Source organism: Rana temporaria, chromosome 13, assembly GCF_905171775.1.
Source record: "Rana temporaria chromosome 13, aRanTem1.1, whole genome shotgun sequence".
NCBI lineage: Eukaryota > Metazoa > Chordata > Amphibia > Anura > Ranidae > Rana > Rana temporaria.
Genome location: NC_053501.1, coordinates 92726718 through 92747229, shown reverse-complemented (window position 1 = coordinate 92747229; position 20512 = coordinate 92726718). Strand labels below are relative to the sequence as shown.

General features: G+C 42.4%; 1 protein-coding gene across 6 annotated transcripts in view; it reads right to left on the bottom strand.

Annotated features, from left to right (window-relative positions):
- Positions 1 to 20512, bottom strand: part of CADM3 (cell adhesion molecule 3) — a 620371-nt gene that overhangs the window by 409591 nt on the left and 190268 nt on the right. For 4 of the 6 annotated variants that reach the window (XM_040333870.1, XM_040333865.1, XM_040333867.1 and 1 more), the window contains exon 2: positions 725 to 817. The exons of the other annotated variants lie outside the window; for them this stretch is intronic. In XM_040333870.1, coding sequence (XP_040189804.1) covers positions 725 to 817 — 93 coding nt within the window. The remainder of the gene's footprint in view (positions 1 to 724; positions 818 to 20512) is intronic. 6 annotated transcript variants of the gene reach the window in all.

Below are 20512 nucleotides of genomic sequence, written 5' to 3'. Positions count from 1 at the left end.
GGCAGGGAGAGAGAGGGGGAGAGAAGACAGCACATTACATGGTAAGACCTACCTACCCCGAAAATAAGCCCTACTGTGTCTTTTGTTGCCAAAATTAATATAAGACCCGGGCTTATTTTCGGGGAAACACGGTATGTAAAAATATACCATGCTTGGAATTCATCTTTAATGCATATCCTGGGGAATTTTCGACATAATTTTTCTGGTGGCTTGACTTCTGCTTCTTCTGATTCTTACATTAAACCGCAGGAATTCCGTACCATTAAGCTAAATAAGAATTGGGAAATAAAAACAATATGTTAAAACTTAATGTGTCCTAAGCTGTGCGCAAAGGACGCATTCTCCCTCCTCATGCTTTATTTTTACCTCTTATTTTCACAGCATGGGATAATAAGAAATAAAGAATTCCTCTCAGCATCGAAATATTTTAGCAAAAACAACATTTAATTTGTTATTTACTTAAAGATGGAAAAATTCAGAATCAGCATAATGGTTGGATGGCCATACCGAGGGTTCAGCCAGCTCTCATTCATAAGCAATAAAACAAGGGTACAATTCCGAACAAGAGAAACAAATATAACAATAACTGGTAGGGTTGAGGTAGTGGGCAACGCTCAGAACACTGGCATTGAGATTATGCAATATCTCCTGGTGTATATAAAAATGAAGTGCTAGGTATACAACTAAATTAATAGTTGAAGTACATATATGGGAATTGTCTCACCTTTTAAAGTATTTGTAATTCTGTTCAGTCTGTTTAGTCTTGGGTGTTCATTGCCAGACAGCTTAGCAAAGTCAGTGACATCCCTTTTCTCCACTGTAATTAAACAATACAGCTTGGTAAACAGCTTTACCCCAAGATTGGACAACGAAGGAGCATAAGCACAATGCTGGGGTCATTTCATGTGCTCTCTCCTCCTGTCAACAAGCTTCCAGTGCTAGACTGGCAGCACTATACAGTGCAGCAAATCCTAACTGGATATGGCAATGCGAGGAATTTACAGAAGACTACAATACAGGGTAAGGTGTGATAACAAATAAATGTATGGCATGTAATAAATAATTGCAATCATTTTTTTTATGAAAATAAAACCAGATTAAATAGGGTCAATAGACAATCTTTATCATATAACTTAGTGTTATTGATCCCTAAAGCGTATCTCTACTTTTGCAGTAAAATTTGAGAAAACACCACTATATGTTTGTGAACCTAAGCTGACTTTAGGGTCTGCGCTTCAGCATTTATGTTCACCATTCAGAGTATTCCACTTAGGCCTTGTACACACGGTCGGACCAAACCGATGAGACTGGCCCGTCGGACCGTTTTCATAGGTTCACCTCTGAAGTGGCCGTACGGCCTGATATGTGTACACACCATCAGTCCAAAATCCGAACGGTGACGTCAAACACACGACGTGCTGAATAAAACGAAGTTCAATGCTTCCAAGCATGCGTCGACTTGATTCTGAGCATGCGCGGGTTTTGAACCAATGCTTTTCTGTACTAACCATCGGTTTGGTCCGATGGGGCAGCGGTCCATCGGTTCGGTTTTGAAGCATTTTTAGAAATTTTGGACCGAAGGAAACCAGACCGATAGCCTATACACACGGTCGGATTGGTCCGATGAAAATGAACTTCGGTTCATTCTCATCGAACCAAACCGACCGTGTGTACGGGGCCTTAGGGTGCAGGTCAGGCTAGGGAGTCTGTCCTGGAACATAAAAAAGACAGAAGGTGCGTAGGCCTAGCGCATTATCCCCCCCAAAAAATCTTTATTAGTATACAAAGATAGGTAATATCACAAAAAAAGACTTGAACAAGAGCATATCTTAATATTCCTCCACTTGGGTCCATAAAACTGTCCACATCACTTGGGACTGTCCCTGTAGAGCAGGGGTAGGCAACCTCGGCCCTCCAGCTGTGGTGAACGAGATGCCGCCCCCACGAGGTGCCGCGCATCCATAGGTGTCTATTGGGGGTGGCGAGGGAGAGGAGCGACATAGCTCGGCGCTGGCTCCTGCAACAGGTCTCAACAGCGGCAAATATCGCCGCTCCTGAGTCCCGTTTAGGGACAGTATTGCGGTCACCAGCTGTAAGCCTAGTATACGCGGGCCAAATGTCGGGCGACATTGGCCAGATCAATAAAAACTGAGCAATGGCAACCAGACAAAAGCCCGATCAGCAGAGTGTTCTGGCAGGGGGTCGTCCCCTTATCAGAACACAAAAGAACAACAGGGGAGATCACTGCACTAACGTACAGTGGCTCAGACTTGGAGCTGTCAGGTTGAACTGGGTTGAACGAAAAAAACTGTGTACCAGGCTTAGCCATTTCTTGGGAGGAGGTTGACTGCAAAGCTTTTTGAACAATGTTAGAGTAAGCCAGTCCCAAGTCTGTCCTCATTAACATACAATGGAGGAACCCCAGCCTCTACACCTTTAACCTTTTGTTATGACAGTGAGCATTCAAATTTAGTTGAATTGTTAATGAAGATCTGCCAGCACAGTAGAGACCGGGCTAATTATGAAAACACAGCTGCCCAGCCCCCTCCTAAACACAAAGCACTACCTAGGATTTTTCCTTGCTGGAAAGTCAAGAATATAGCATCCAAAAAGGTAAGCTGAATTTTTTTTTTTTTTTAAGTTATGCTAAGTGAATGGGCACATGTAACAACTAGAATTTAAATGTCAACCCATTTTGGCTGCAAATGTGGAAAAACATTTTAAAGTAAAAACATAGACGAAAGGTTACAAGCATTCTTCAGCTCTTTTAAACACAGAGCAGAGTGTAAAAAAGACTTTCTATATAATTGGCATTAGGACTGACATATGAAAACTCGAGCAAAAGAGGAGATGCTGCCTATATTAACAAGGACCCATCTGTAAAATGAAACAATATGACTCATCAAAACTCAAGCAAAGAGGAACGGATGGATGACCATAAGAACCTATTAGGCCCCATGCACATGGGACGCTGGTGTAAACTCTGCTAAACACACGTTTTTAATGGCTAAAAACGCCAGTTTTGCCGCGAATTTCGCTGCGTTTTACCGCGTTTGCGTTTATAAGCGTTTAGTTAAGAAACATCATAAGACCTTCCCTAAGCTCAAAAAACAGTATTATTTAACCATTTCAGCCATTTTGTGAGACCGGAGTGAATAGCAGCTGAGAGAGTAGCAGTGTACTTGTATTTAGCGTGTCACTTGCCACATCACCTGCCACGTCACCTGACACAAGTTGTGAATTGTCCACTTGCCACATCACCTGGCCACGCCACCTGGCACAAGTTGTGGATTGTCCACTGGCCACGTCACCTGCCACGTCACCTGGCACAAGTTGTGGATTGTCCACTGGCCATGTCACCTGCCACGTCAACTGGCCACGTTACCTGCCACAAGTTGTGGATTGTCCACTTGCCACGTCACCTGACCATGTCACCTGGCCACAAGTTGTGGAATATCCACTTGCCACGTCACCTGGTCACATCACCTGCCACTTCACCATGCCACGTCACCTGCCACAAGTTGTGGAGTGTCCACTTACCACAAGTTGTGATATGCCCACTTGTCACCTGCCACGTCACCTGCCACAAGTTGTGGGTTGTCCGCAATGCAAGCAATTACAGTTTTTTTATGTTTTTTAATGGTTTTTCATCATTTACCATAATTTTTGAGATTTCTAATGTAAAAAAATAGGTCACCTATAAAAACACATATAAACGAATTTGCGGCAAAACGTCGGTACCGCGTTTTGCGGCGTTTTGCGTCTGAAACGTGGAAACTTTTGCGTCTGAACCCATTTTTTTTGCTTCTGAAAAAACGAGGATAAACGCAACTGCCGAAAAACGCTGAAAAACGTGACTGTGTGCATGGACACATAGGATAACATTGAATGTGTTCAGGGGCAGTTGAAAAAGCTGTCCAACTGCCTCTGAACACTAGTTTACCAGCGTCTCGTGTGCATGGGGCCTTAGGTTTCATATAATCCTATGGGAAAATAAAATAATTCAACTCTTGATTCAGTCTTCTTTCCAATTTTCATGTGAGCCCTTTGTTAAAAGTGAAGCTAAAAAAAAAAGGCAACTAGACAGTTACCAAAATAGTAAGTACTTTCTTTATTAAAACATTTTTTGTGTGATTGAAGAGCCACCTGAACCCCGCTGTTAGCTACATACAAGGTCGTGTCTTTGTGTATCTAATTCGAAGTTAAAGAGAAGTTCAGAATTAAAAAAACACTCATAATCACCTTGGTGGGTCCAGCATCTGTCCCCCGCCACTTCAACGCCCATAACTGAGCGATCAAAGACTACTGATCGCTCAGTTCTCCGTCTTCAGTTGACTTATAGTCATGACTCTCTGCTTTGTCCCTCTAGCGCTCATTGGAGCGCTGGACTGGGGAGGGGGCAGGAACGGCTGGCTCAGGTTCTCAGCAGCACCCTGAGAGGCTGATCTAGCTGCAGGTCCAGGCATCTGGGTGGATCCCAACATTAAAGTAGGGATTTCTCTAAAGTCTGGACCGGCTGAGTGACGTCAGCTGACAGTGGGTTTTAGCCCTATGTTGGATTAATACGGGCAACAGGAGTGCAGAACAAAGGGCACTCCTTTGACACTCAGGGAAAGTAGGGCCAAAAGAGCTTTGGCCCTACTTCTCCTTTAAGCCCCACCATGCAAAACCCTCTAATAACTGAAAATCAAAGCTGACAAGGTTACTAAAGGCTCTCCCAGTCCTTACAAACAATGTGCATAATTCACAGTCTGTGAAGGCATTGGTCCTAAATAATATACCAATACAGTAAAGCTTGATTCTCCTTCCAGTTCTCCATCTCAGCCCCAATAAATGGGGAGTTGTCCTCAAAAATGCATAATCAACGTCTGTAGTCAAGTTAGGTTTTTCCATATCCATCATTATTCTTAACCATAGAGGTGTGTAGCCATTGTTACCCCAGAGTTATCCTTAGTTACTAATTTATATACAGCATTGGTCTCCAAACTGTGGCTCGGGGGGCAGGATGCAGCCCTTTGCTTGCCATTATCCGGCCCTTGGGGCATATTCCTCCCATTGATATGAGACACTATTATGCCAACGGACATCAATAATGGGGAGGCATTTCTCTCATTGACACCGACAGTAGGGCACTATTCCTCCTCTTAGTACCGAATGTGGCAATGTTCATTCCAACTGATGCCAGGAAAATTTCCACTCTTGCTGGCCACAGTCTGGCCCCCTAAATTCTGAAGGACAATAAACTTGCCCTTTGTTTAGAAGGTTTGGAGACCCCTAATATACACAGATCTTTGATTCTGCTGAAAGCGAGATCTAAACTCTACTTCTGCCAGTAAACTGTTCAATGGGAGACTTTTTATTGCCGTTGAGGGTCTTCCAGGATACTGCTAAATGTCGAGAGCTAGACTTTAGGGATAAAAGTATTTGCAGTCACTGCAAGGTGTCCACCACCTGGGTGCATCATTGGCATGCAGCTTTTAATTTACTTTACTTTTACTTTAACCACTTAAGGACCGGACCAATATGCTGCTAAATGACCCAAGGGGTTTTTACAATTTGGCACTGCGTCGCTTTAACAGACAATTGCGCGGTCGTGCGATGTGGCTCCCATACAAAATTGACGTCCTTTTTTCCCCACAAATAGAGCTTTCTTTTGGTGGTATTTGATCACATCTGCGGTTTTTATTGTTTGCGCTATAAACAAAAATAGAGCGACAATTTTGAAAAAAATGCAATATTTTTTACTTTTTGCTATAATAAATATCCCCCAAAAACATATATACAATTTTTTTTCCCTCAGTTTAGGCCGATACGTATTCTTCTACCTATTTTTGGTAAAAAAAAATCGCAATAAGTGTTTATCGATTGGTTTGCGCAAAATTTATAGCGTTTACAAAATAGGGGATAGTTTTTTTTTTTTTTTTTTTTTACTACTAATGGCGGCAATCAGCGATTTTTTTTCGTGACTGCGACATTATGGCGGACACTTCGGACAATTTTGACACATTTTTGGGACCATTGTCATTTTCACAGCAAAAAAATGCATTTAAATTGCATTGTTTATTGTGAAAATGACTGTTGCAGTTTGGGAGTTAACCACAGGGGGCGCTGTAGGAGTTAGGGTTCACCTAGTGTGTGTTTACAACTGTAGGGGGGTGTGGCTGTAGGTCTGACGTCATCGATCGAGTCTCCCTATAAAAGGGATCACTCGATCGATGCAGCTGCCACAGTGAAGCACGGGGAAGCCGTGTTTACATACGGCTCTCCCCGTTCTTCAGCTCCGGGGAGCGATCGCGATGGGGCGGTTAGAAACGAATAGCCGCGCCCTCGTCCAGGATCGCTCCTGAAGCCACGGATACCACCGCATGTACAGGGGGGGTCCCGATCGGACCCCCGACCCACGTCTAGGCAGGGACGTACAGGTACACCAATGTGCCTGTCCGTGCCATTCTGCCGACGTAAATGTACATGCGGTGGTCTGGAAGTGGTTAAAGGGGTTGTAAAGGAAAACATTTTTTTTCCCCTAAATAGCTTCCTTTACCTTAGTGCAGTCCTCCTTCACTTACCTCATCCTTCGATTTTGCTTTTAAATGTCCTTATTTCTTCTGAGAAATGCTCACTTCCTGTTCTTCTGTCTGTAACTACACACTGTAATGCGAGGCTTTGTCCCTGGTGTGGAGAAAGCCTCTTGAGGGGGGAGGGGGCGAGCAGGAGGGTCAGGACGCTCTCTACTTTGCAGATAAAGAAAGAGCTGTGTGTTACAGGGCGCCCTGACACTCCTGCTCGCCCCCTCCCCCCTCACGAGGCTCTCTCCACACCAGGGAGAAAGCCTTGCATTACTGTGTGGAGTTACAGACAGAAAAACAGGAAGTGAGGATTTCTCAGAAGAAATAAGGACATTTAAAAGCAAAATGGAAGGATGAGGTAAGTGAAGGAGGACTGCACTAAGGTAAAGGAAGCTATTTAGGGGGAAAAAATGTTTCCTTTAACTGCTAGAATCCCCACAACTCAAGCCCTACTCTTGTCTTAAACAGCTATGCAGGCCAGACTCGGCTCAATCAAATCACCCAAGCATTTAAGGAGTTGCTTGGATTTCTTAGCGACAAGTCTTGTGTATGAATATTTTTTAGTGCAAACAGCATGCTCGTTAGAGCAGTCCTATAAAGGATGGGAGGAGATAGCAAGCCATCAAGAAAAAGGCAGTAAATTGCAAAATGCCTTCAACGTTCTGGTGATTGCACACATTGCATACACTGGGTGGACAGACAGTTTTTAACCCTTGAGCACCACATCCTACTGATTTGCTGGCTGTCAGAAATGTAGCATTGCCCATTTACATAGGTGGCTGATGGCAGAGGATTGTACTGACAAGAGGACAATCAGTCAGACAGTTCATGGCATCCATCACATGTACAGCTTCCTCCTATCACATGGCTGCTGGGCTGTGAAATGACGGAGAAACATCTCAGCAGAGGAAGCATTGGAGCAGACACTCCAGATCTATTTGCTGCCACACAACAAGGGAGTGACTTTACTGGAAAGGATGACAGCAGGACATATGGTGTCCTACTTTATACCAGATGGTACACCACCTCTGCGTTGTTTATTTTTTGCTGAAGAATTCTGGGTAGCTTTTGTGACATGGATAAAAGTTGTGTTATACTTGCCTGTTCTGTGCAGTTCCTTTGGCACAGAGCAGCCCGGATCCTCCTCTTCTCGGGTCCCTCTGCTCCTAGCCCCTCCCCAATTGAGTGCCCCCACAGCAAGCAGCTTGCTACAGGGGGCACCCAAAACGAGTCAGAGCCTCAACCTGATCCCGCCCCTCTCTTCCCTCATTGGCTGACTGACTTTCATTGACAGCTTCATGTGCCAATGGCACCGCTGCTCTGTCTAAGCCAATCAGGAAGAGTGTCCTGGATGGCTAAGAGGATCGTGGACATCGCTGGAGAGAGAAGGAGCTCAGGTATGTAATTGGGGGGGGGGGGTGCAGAGGGGCTGCTACACACAGAAGGTTTTTTATCTTAATGCATAGAATGCATTAAAGTGGAGTGCCACCCAAAAATGGAACTCCCACTTTTGGGAAACTCCCTCTGCCGTCACATTTGGCACCTTTCAAGGGGGAGGAGGGAGCAGATACCTGTGTAATACAGGTATTTGCTCTCACTTCTGGGTATAGATCACTGCGATGACCTACGCCATGTTCCGGAGCCTACTCTGTCCCTCCTCACTATCTTCTGGGAGACAAACAGGTCCCAGAAGACAGCAGGGACCAGTGGGAATGTAGGGAAGTAGGGAACCAGGAAGTGAAGCCGCAAAGCTCCACTTCCTGATTCCCTTAACGAAGATGGCGGCGGCAGCACCCGAGAGCCCAGGGAGAGATTGGCTTTGGGTGCCGACATCGCGTGCGCCCAGGACAGGTAAGTGTCCTAATATTAAAAGTCAGAAGCTGCAGTATTTGTAGCTGCTGAATTTTAATATTTATTTTTCGGCGGAAAACTCAGCTTTAAGATAAAAAAAACTTCTGCCTTTACAACTCTTTTAAATCTGTTCCCAGGTGTTGTGTAAAGAGGGATAGGTCTCTTCCCTCCAATCAACTCGCTGAGCTCTCCTCACTACAAAGTGTCATTTCAGCTCGCTGCCCCATTTTTTCTAAAAGCACTGGCAGGCTTTAAAAAATCTGGGGCCAGATTCACGTAGGAGGGCGTATCTTTGTGCGGGCGTAGCGTATCCTATTTACGCTACGCCGCCGCAACTTAGACAGGCAAGTGCAGTATTCACAAAGCACTTGCTCGGTAAGTTGCGGCGGCGTAGCGTAAATGGGCCGGCGTAACCCTGCGTAATTCAAAGTAGGCTGGTAGGGGGCGTGTTGTATGGAAATTAATCGTGACCCCACGTAAATGACGCACCTAACGAACGGCGCATGCTCAGTATCACGTTGAATTTTCTCCCTAACTTACGCCGGCTCAATGTTTAGTCGACGTGAACGTAACCTACGCCCATCCCCATTCACGGACAACTTAAGCAAACGATGTAAAATACGACGCTGTTCCGACATCCATACCTTAACATGACTTACCCCTGCTTTATGAGGGGTAAAGTTACGCCGGTCGTACGCCTTACGTAAACAGCGTATTTTAATACGCTGGGCGCAAGTACGTTTGTGAATCGGCGTATCTAGCTCATTTGCATATTCAACACAGAAATATACGGAAGCGCCCCTAGTGGCCAGCTTAAATATGCACCTAAGATACGACGGTGTAAGAGACTTACGTCAGTCGTATCTTGGCAACAGGAGGTACGCCGTCGTAAGTCCTTCGTGAATCTGGGCCCTGGACATTATCTGCAGTCTTCTCTCCTCTGTTCAAACAGGTGCAACTTATGTAGGAAGATTTGTATCACCCAGTCACTTCACTGGGTATATGTGAGGCCTCGTACACACGACCGGCAGAATCCATCAAGAAATTTGGTGGGAGATTTTTTTTGCCGAGGAAACCGGTCGTGTGTACATTTTTCAGCAAGGAAACTGTCAAGGAACTCGACGAGCCAAAAAGAGAGCATGTTCTCTTTTTCCTCGACGGGAATGGAGAAAATTGACTCGTCGAGTTCCTCGATAAGCCTAACAAGAACTCGACGAGGAAAACGATGTGTTTCGCCGCCGAGTCGTGTGTACGAGGCCTGAGGGTTTACAACTTCTTTAACAGAGCTTCCATCTGTGTACAGAATGCCTCCAGGTAGCCATATTGCACTAAATTTTACAGAAAATTACAGCGGCTGCATATTGAAAAGGAAAGGAAATTTTTTATAACATCCAATTACAATATGACTTCAATGTCGCAATTATACATATGCTCTATTTTTTTCCCCCCACGAAAGTAGTGTTACCTTTTAAATTTAACAATGTTTACATTAAAAACAATGTAAGAGCCGGTTCACACTGGGGCAGCACGACTTGCCGAGCGACTCGGCAAGGCGATCTGCCCACGACTTCAGAAGCGACTTGCAAAATGACTTCTGTATTGAAGTCAATGCAAGTCGCCCTGAAGTCATCCCAAAGTGTACAGGAACCTTTTTCTAAGTCGGAGCGACTTGAGTCGCTCCAATTAGAACGGTTCCATAGTACAGAGCGGAACGCGACTTGTCAGGCGACCAAGTCTCCCCTGTGTGAACCGGCTCTAAAGGTTGACCTAGAACTGGTATAGTTTCTCTATAATAGCCATGTTAGCAGTGGTATTACAGGAAAGACTAAGGACTAAGCTAGACAGAACAGTCAAAGGGCCCCAGGAGACAAAGAAACCCAGGCAACAAACACTATCTTCCATCCATCAATTTTCTACCTTTCTAGCAGACTACATTCACTTATATTTTATTCTCAGCAGTAGATATCCAAAGTTATAGCACCACATACACTTTCACCTTTGAAGTTACAATCGTTATTTAAAGTAAACCGTTTTAGTGCACTGACATGCTAAAATCACACATACACTGCACAGTAGTCATCTGAAGCTATCTGCGCCTGCTCTCACCATGTCGTCTGTACTGCTATAAAAAAAATTGAGTTTTTGGAAAGATGGTTTTTGCATAGGATTTTTTTTTCTGGGGGATCTCACAGCAAATTTGGAGGTAGAGAAATAGAAATATGCACCTTACACCTTGTGCCTACTGTACAGTGTATGCCAATGTTCCATAATCATAAAAGCGTTATAATTTATAGCGATACCATTAACATTTGTTAATTCAATATAGGCGCCCCAATGTAGTAATACATGGACTACATATCTGCTATTTGGCCTCTTACAGCATTAACATCTGTTTGGAAAATGGCCACATGGGATGTATTTTAGACTTGGCCTACAAACCAATCACCCATAACATCAGGACCACCTAATATTAGTAGATAGATTAGTAGTAGATGCCACCAAAACCACCCTGACCCATTAAGGCATGGATTCCAAAGCAACATTCACATGAATGCCAGGACCCAAGGTTTCCCAGCAGAGCATTGCCCAAAGCATCATGCTGCCTCTACTGGTTTTCCTTCTTCCCATAGTGCAACCTGGTGCCATCTCTTCTCCAGGCGAGACATGCACATGGATATGGCCATTCATGATGTAAAAGAAAACATGAGTCAGAAGACCAGGCTGCCTTCTTCCATTGCTCCTTTTGGATGTCCATTGTGAGTGCTTTTGGCTGTGAACACAAAGTCGTTCAAATCCTTATGCTTGCCCATCAACTTGCCCATCAACTTCAGGGACAACATGTTTACTTGCTGCCTAATATATCCCACCCAGTTTAAGATGTCATTGTACTGAGATAATCTGTGTTATTCATTGTACCTGTTAGTGGTCATAATGTTATAAATGATGGGTGTATATCAAGGTTTTACTAAACTGCTGTTGACTGAAGAGGAAGGAACAAACAGAAAAAAGCAGCAACAGAAACGAGAGGCCCGATGGCAAAGAAACTTGCATTGGGTTGCCACAGAAACTCTTCCCCTTCCAAAAATCTTCACCAATGGTGTGATAATGTAAGTTGATTAGGACACACTGCAGAGAGGATAAATGGGAGCTAAGGCTTCGCGTTCATGGGCAACCATGCACATCCATATAACTGGCAAAAAACAGTTATGCTCCGGTGTTGCGGCCAAGATGAGAGGTGCAAGAACAGAAAATGGGAGCCAACAGCAGATGCTTTACTAATGAGCCTTTCTGTTCACAGTGGCAGTGAACATAACGGTCCACAGCTGGACTCTCTAGACAACAATCGAGGAGGAACAATGGGACAGACAGCTCCCCTAATGGGATGTAAAACAGTAGCACTGCTATTTATCCCCAATGTCCTACTATTGCCCCAGATATCATAGCAGTCTTAAAGCGGAGGTCCGGCAACCATACTTTTTTTGTTTTAAGTCATTCTGACAAAAAAACAAACAAAAAACAACAACAACCCAGAGGTGATTATATACCACCAAAGGAAAGCTCTATTTTTCTGAAAAAAATTACATAGATTTTATTTGGGTAAAGTGTTGAATGACCAAGAAATTACCAAGTAGCGCAGTGCTGAATAGTGAAAAAATGCTCTGGCCATGAAGGAGGTAAAACCTTCCAGAAGCCAAGTGGTTAACATGTTAAATTAAATATGTATACCACAATTGCCCCAGCTTTGGAAATGACACAACCCCTATCACATTCGCCGTCTTCTAGTACCTTGCTGACGTTGATCTCGTTCTATTTGCTCTCCTGCTATGAATAATTCCTTTCCTTTTTCGAGTTATTAATATGACTTGCCCAAATGCAGTGACTCCCCAGGGCGGAAAGAGAGCAGAGCGAGAAAGTCTTTCCTTTGTATTTTTCATTCAGCAGATGATAATCTTAGAATGGGTCCCTTCAGGCCCTCTGTTGTGTCAGTTTGTGGACAACAGTTGCCTATTGATGATTTAGCAAAACTCAATCACGCTTGCCCCGAAAGACTTTTGTTTTTCAAGCTAAATATATCTAAGCAGTTTAGAATCAGAACAGAGTTGAAGGGAGCGGAATTTTCAGGGCAACGGGGACGTGATCAGCATGTTCTGAGCTCCCAAAGCTGTAAATATTAGGAGCTTAAAGCTTCATGATGCAATGGAGAGACTCCCAAATTCATCTATAGGGACTTCTCAAGGGAACCACGGCCGTGTGTCTTCGCCTGAGTAATCAAGGATATCTGACAGGAATTTTCCATTTTCCAGTAGTCCCTCCTGGGAGGTTTCAGGTCTTCCACCTAGGCCGGCTTTCATCGGATTAAAATATTACCACTGAAAGAAGTGTTCACATTTAACGAGCAACGGTTGAAGATAATGTTTACTAGTAGTAGGAAAAACTCTCCCTCCAAAGCGGACCTTTCTGCACTAACTTCCTTTTATCCTTTTCCACCCATCTCCATCTTATACAATCATGAATGTTTGAATAAATATTCCCCTAAGACACCTTTTATTGTTTAAAGTGATAATAAAAGCATAGTTAAAAAAAAATACCAAACATGTTATACTTGCCTGCTCTGTGTAATGGTTTTGCACAGAGCAGCCCCGATCCTCTGCTTCTCAGGTTGTCAGCCAGGCAACCCTGGCTTCTCCCCCTTGACCAGTGCCCCCAGTAATAATCTGGTGCTAGCTCACTCCCGAGCCCCGCTCTATGTGTCCATAACACACAGAGCTGTGGCTCGACCACACCACCCCACTCATTGGCTCACTGGCTGTGAATGACAGCAGTGGAAGCCATTGGCTCCCATTGCTGTGTCTCAGGCAATAAAGAAAGGGAGACCTGGGACAGCCAAGGCCCTTGTGGACATCACTGGACATCACTGAATTGAGAGGGGGCTCAGGTGAGTATTACGGAGGGGGGGGGGGGCTGTGAGGAAAGCAGCACACAGAAGGTTTTATACCTTCATGTATATAATGCATGAAGGTAAAAAAAAAAAATTAAAGTGGTTGTAAACCCTTTACAACCACTTTTGCCAACAGGTAAGCCTAGATTAAGACCTGTAAATGCTCAAAATATCTCCTAAACCTCCACGGTTTAGGAGATATTTACAAAAGAGACGGGCACCGATGTCTATGGCGCATGTGCCGTAGACGACGGCGCAGGCGCACTTTAGAAACGGCGATTGTGCCGTGACTGGCGGCTCCCGCGTTAGTGACGTAATCACGGCTCCGGCCAGTCACAGCGTCGGAGCCGCGATACCCGGAAGGAAGAGGGTGAAATATGGACGCTTCGTGGAACAGGGGACATCGGTTTCAGGTAAGTGACATGATGCATAGTAGCCCATTATGCTTTACCTTTGCAGAGAAACAAGGAGGAAGTAAAACCCATCAAGGTTTACTTCCTCTTTAAAGTGATTGTAAACCTAGTTACACCACTTTCACCTACAGGTAAGCCTATATTAAGGCTTACCTGTAGGTACTGGAAATATAAAAAGGTAGATGAGAACACCTAGCACCTTTAGTTAAGTGGAAATGATAAGGAGGTCTTGGTAATCCATTTCAGCAGGCTGTGAATGTTTGTATGCAGAACATCCAAATACATCCAACATCTGACCCTAAACGCCACTATGTTCCTCCACCAAGGAGAACATGGTTTTGGCAAAATTTAAGTGTCATGTTAAGTACTCAAACAACTGGGGCTCACTGCGTGGTGTTGGCTTTTTCTCACTTAGCAATGGGAAAGGAAGAACTGACTTGAATGAATGGAGCAGAATCTGGAACTGGGAAAAGTCTTATATGAAATTCGGTAAATTCCTTCCAATGTGTAATTGACCCAAAGAGGATTACTTCAATTAGTTCTACAACAAGCTTACTTAAGCAGTCATGAAAGTGGACCTGTACGTAATGCAAAGGCTTCCAGTGCTGACCTTCTCTTGAAAATGCTTGTTGCCTGCCTGTATCAGGCAACCATACTATCTTCTATCTTAGTTACAGACCTGAATAACCATGCAGATCAGAAATGTCAGGGTTAGGCCACAGCTATTCCAAGTCAAGATCTTGTACGTAAAATCCTGGGAACAAAAAAGATCCCAGATCCAACGAGAAGAAACTTTTGCGATAACCTGGAGTGTTCTCCCGTGAGATTTGGGATACTCGACATTCCCCAAAAATGTCACCGGAAGGATAGGGATGCCCCCCCCCCTGTAATGTAAATAAAAAATATACAGTATATAGGTACCTTTTTTCTTCACTAGTGAAATTTTGTACATCCATCATAAAGGGTTGGTGCCCGTAATGTAAAGTGTGGACCATTCTTTCTTTTGCAAGATCCACTTTAAGAAGCAGTGCTAACCCCATTCCCTGATGTGCAGTACAGATGAACACATACATACAGCCCGGAATTTGCGTCATATCTTTATAATAGAATTATCAAAATATGAATCAGACAGCAAAACTGTATAAAGGTCACAAGAAAAATGACTTTCAGCTAAACCCTACAATAATGTAAAATACAGTTTTCCATTTTCATTTTTCGGTTTTTAAAAATGTTTTCAAAGCATTCTAGCACATCTAAAATATACAGACATTTATTCTTTCAATACATATTACCCCAATTGCTATTATTTACAAATACGGGGGCAGCATAGCGGCCCTCCCGCACTCCCGGGAACCACAACAATTACTTAAGCTGCAATAGTTACAGACATGTCCTTGGTACATATAATTTTCACCAATTCATGTCTGCCTACAGTGGACTTGTATCATAAAGAATAACAAAAAAACACTCATTTATTTAACAAAGAAAAGATCTGAATGAATGATGCTTTTGTATGCGTAATTCCAAATGTGCACCTGAGGTTCTAAATAATTTAATTTAAATTTCTACAGCGCTTTTATCCCTGGGAACTCAAAGGGTCTAGAAGGCGAAGCAGCCAACTTGGACAGACTTATTTAAGTTAATTACCAAGTAGCCCTCCAGCATTTCTTTTGGAGTGTGGGAAGAAACCCACACAAGCACGGGGGGAACATCTAAACTCCATACAGATAGTGTCCTGGTTGGGATTTGAACAAGGACTTTTTATGGGTATGTTAGGAGGTGTGAGAATGCTGTCCCCAAACTTTGTTAATTTTTTTAGGGGTAAAGAAATTAGACTTTGTTTTAGGGTTTGTTGTGCTGAACAAGGGGCAGCAGATGCCAGGTGTTTGCTGGACTATAGGGTCTACCGGGGAGGCGAGGAGGAATAGAAAATGTAATTAATGCATGAATATATAGTTGACAAGAGTACTATCAGAACCATTTCCCTTGCTACCAGACAGGGTAGGCCTGCCGATAGAAGCTATGACTAAGCATTGAAGTTCAATGCGAAACGCGTCAGATATTTTTCCCACTGCATGCTGGTTCCTGTAGTGCATTTTTCTTTTTTACCCAATAAAGGGCACGTCTTTTTAAGACTTTGGAGTGCGGCTGTCCATATGTTCCTTTCTCTGCACAGGCCTGCCGATAGAAGTATTGGGGCCCAAAATGATAGTTCTTGCATATGTAATCGCATTTAGACCACTTTATTTTTCTCTTTGTTTGAAAGTAAGATGTGATGATTATTTCAAATGCTTACAAAGTCACAGTATTGTTGTTAATGTGTGAGAACATGAAAACGCAAAGTATATCTAAAGTCATTTTTTTTTGTAGAGAGTGTAGAGAGTGTCTAAAACCTCATCAAGTTTTCATTTGCCATCTCTGTCCCATTGGGGAGATTTCTCTTTGCATCCTGTGTTGTGCACACAATAAAATAAGAGTAAATTTGTCTAAAGCGATACGAAAATTAGATAAAAAAATTGTACAATGAGCTGTCTGCCGATTTTCGCATTGTTATAATGGTGCTTTTGACAGCCGATTTCGTACAACAAAAGCTGGATGTGCAGACTATAAAATTTTAGTCAAATGTGAACACAACGTTCGATTTTCGTTTCATTAGTAAGGTTTTCGGAAGGAAAAAAAAATCATAAGAGCAAGACTACGCATGCTCAGAGACGAAAGAATACATACTAAATTATTCAACACATTACGTCACTTCTGACATTGTATTCTGTCGTACCAAAATTTTCACTTCCGACATGAGACTAGCATGCCACAAAAAAAGACGTTTGTTCGTCTGAAAATCAAAGCGTGTGTATGAGTCTTTTGTTGTCACAGGAACAGGTATCCTCATTGGAAGATTTCCCTTCTATTGGTATACCAATGACAACTCAAAATTTTGGATTTCCTATCAACAGGACACTGAAAGAAAGACACAGAATGGGTGAAGATACAAAGATGGAAATATAAAACCTTACAAGAATTCCAACCTTTCATCACCCAAAAAACTTTTGGTTTTAGATACACTGTAAAGTCATGGTAAAGTCATGGTCCAGCTTTTGGGGGGGGGAATAATAAATGCACCCACATTAAGAAATGAGAAAATGTGAATGCATTATTTGCACTGGAGCCTACTGCAATTGCTATTAGTGCAGAGGCTGTTGCAGATTCTTCCCTCAGCACCAGAGGTAACTACCTTAATGTGGCTCGGCTAATTTGGACTAGAGGACCACACTGAACTGATGCACAAGGTTACTAATAGTCATTGGGTGGTTCTAAGGGTAAGTGATGGCATTGATCTCCCTTTGGATGTCTGGGCTGCTACCTTACTGGTACAACAGAGTTTTCACTTCAGTAGAAACAATGTTTGAATGAGAAGGAAGGAGCACCCCGTGTCTGAAATAATGCAACTCTTGGTGGAAGAATACAAACGTTTATTTAATGTGTCAGAATGTACAGATCGAGAAAACGTGTTTAGGCAGAATTGCCTCCTCCTCCTTCGTGGCCATTGGTATGTGCTAACAGAGATGGATGGAATCTGTGGTAGTCTCAGAATTTTTTGTGTTGGCAAATGGGGGACTTCTTTCATGCAGACGCAAATGAAAAGGGGAAATTTGGTGCCAGAGATTTCACATTTTGACAGGCCAAATTTCCAAATTCCCCCTCTCCCTTTGCCTCTACAATACAAAAGCCAGCATTTGCCATCACAAAAAAAATCTAAGACTGCCACAGAGTCAATCCATCTCCATTAGCACATACCTACAGCCTTGAAGAGAGGGGGACACCTGCCTCAAAATGCGTTGGCTCGATCTGTAATTCTCACACTTTCAATAAATGTTTGCATTCTTCTACAAAGAGTTGCATTATTTCAGACATCGGGCACTCCTTCTTTCTCATTTAAGCATTAATGGGACTGGAGGAAGTAATCAATTGACTACAAGTATGGTGATGTCACAGCACTTGTGCTGTATTGAGATGTATGAGTCCATCTGCCACGGCGCTAAATAGAACTTGTTGTCTTCCATTCTCATATCCCTGTGAATGGATGACTTCTCTAACACAGCCATTCTAAATTCATTAGAATGCTGCAGGGGTAAAAAGAAAACCCTGCAAATCAGGTAAGTGGGGGGAGGCAGTTAGACAGTAGGGTGATTGACAAGGTAAATGGAAAATGTAGCGCTAAAAAGTTGAGTAAGCAATATTCAAATAATCAAATGTTGCTATACACATGAAGGTAGGTCACAAAGTGTAAAAACATAACATATATAAATATAACCCGTATATGGAAGATTATGGGAAATGTCCAAATGAATGAACCAATCCATGTAGTGAACACATAAAGTCCAGTATAAAATAGTTGTTGCTCAGAAGTGAAGCACAGTGATATAGTGAAGAACACATGGAAACATTGAGGTTAGACATGTGAACAACAAAAAATGTTGTTTTTTTTCGTCTTGTTTTCGTAGATTTGTAAAGATTTGTAATTTCGTAAGACACAAGTTTTCATATTCGGACTCGTTCGTATTTTCGTAACAGTTTTATTTTCGTTAATACTGAATGATTCGTAATTCTGTCTAATTTATTTTCTTTGATTCGAAATTCGTAATTTTGTTAGATAATAATTTTCGTTTATTCGGTACACTACTCGTAATTTAGTAATTGTTACTTTTGTTAGATTGCCTTTTCCGTTGATTGGTAACATTGTTTTGTTTTCGTTGATTTGTGTCTACTATCATGCTTCGAATGGATTTGTACTTTCGTAAATATATCGCGGTCATTCGCAATCTCGTATTTTAGTTTTGTTTTCAACACACGGCTATAGCCTCCTACCATGCTTCAAATGCATTTGTACTTTCGTAAATACATTGTGGTCATTCGTAATGTATTTTAGTTTCCTTTTTAACACGCGGCTATAGCCTCCGCCCCTGTACGCCATTTTGAGAGGGTGTATCTTGCTTAATTTCTAAAAAGTCTTGTATTTACTCCCAGTCCACTCCCTCAGTCACGAGACCTGACACAATTTCCTCCTCAACTAAATCTAAAAAGATTCAGGAATGCATTGTGACTCAAAAAGACACAAAAGCGATAAGCTGATTGGCTAAGATATTAAGATACATCACTCACTACACTGTCCATTCGAAAGAACAATTTGAGAACACAAAATTGCGAACAGACAAAGAAACGATTTTACGAATGAAAATACAAACATACAAAATTACGAACATACATATTAAGATACACTTTCTTACATTGCCCATTCAAAAGAACGATTCGAGAACACGAACAAACGAAATTACGAACATACAAAGAAATGAATCTATGAACACACGAATTAAAAACGAACATACGAAATTACGAACAGACCAAGGATTGAAAATACGGAATGCAAATCATTCGTTTTAGATGTCATTTTCGTTCTTTAACTGTTTTGGTGTTTCGTAATTCCGTAAGTTTGTCCATTCGTAAGTTCGTATTTTCGCATGTTTGTTATATTGCTTATTTGTAATTTCGTAATTTTCGTATTTTGGTTCTTTCAGCTATTCGGATGTTTGAATTGATCCGAATGTACGAATACTAACAAATTCGTACAAAAATACATTTGTTACAAACCGAATTGCACATGTCTAATTGAGGTGTTGTATCTTCAATCAAAATAATGGGGTATTTACTCTTACCAGAGATGGTGGACTCGAATGTCAATGACAATGAGTCGATTGAGCAGACAGAGCCAAGATGGGAAGTCTTCCACAACGATCATGGGAACCCAGGCGTTTCCAAGAGCTGCTTTGAGGGGTCTTGTAGGTGACCGTAAGGTTGAGAAACCAAGTTGAAGCAGCCAGATGGAAGGGCCAAAAAAAAACCTCTCATCGAGGAAGATGTAAAGAGAAAAAACAAGGGCTCCACATGGTATAGATCAAAAAGGATAGGTTTTATTAAATAAAAACCATTGACAACCGTAGTAATAAAAAATTGTGATCACCAAAGTAAAAAGGAGCAATATGGGGAGCAATAAGCCAAGCCCAAAAGGAAAATGAACTAAATATGGGTGTGACATGGTCACTAAGGTAGACCTTGCCTTTACGAACCACTGAACAAAAAAGACAGCTAAAACAGAAGCTAGACCAGTTGTTGGTTATGTGATCACGGTGACACCAGTCACAGTGAAAATGATTAAACCAGAAAATAGAAACAGTAGCGACTAGCTAGCCACATGTACTGAATTCAGTTTCAATACCAATAAAAAAATGGACGGTTTGTCATGTTACTAAATATGTAGATATAGCTGGAAGCAACAAACTTGTCACATTTTTGGAAAAAGCTATCAATATATGGTTAAACATGGCCACAAGGACCAGGGGGAAAAAATGATAAGTAGATGTATTCAAAACCGTAACCACAGGTGAAAGTCTCATAATAAAGCATAACAAATATCCAGCTGAATAGGGATCATTCACAGATGCTGCTCCGTGAACAAACTGATAAATATTCAGAGATTCTAGCAAAGAGAGAATATGCGTGCAAACTGCATGAAATCTCCTGGATCAGAGGGGGTAACTGTATCTAATAAAGTAAAACTTTCTAAAATACCGATAACCCAAATAAACCAAAAAGTGCCTAGGGCTATTTATGGGTAAGCTCTAACCTCTAAGCTGGATCCTTCACAACTAATGCAGAAACACTGGAGGGAGAAAAGTGTTGAGCAGAAA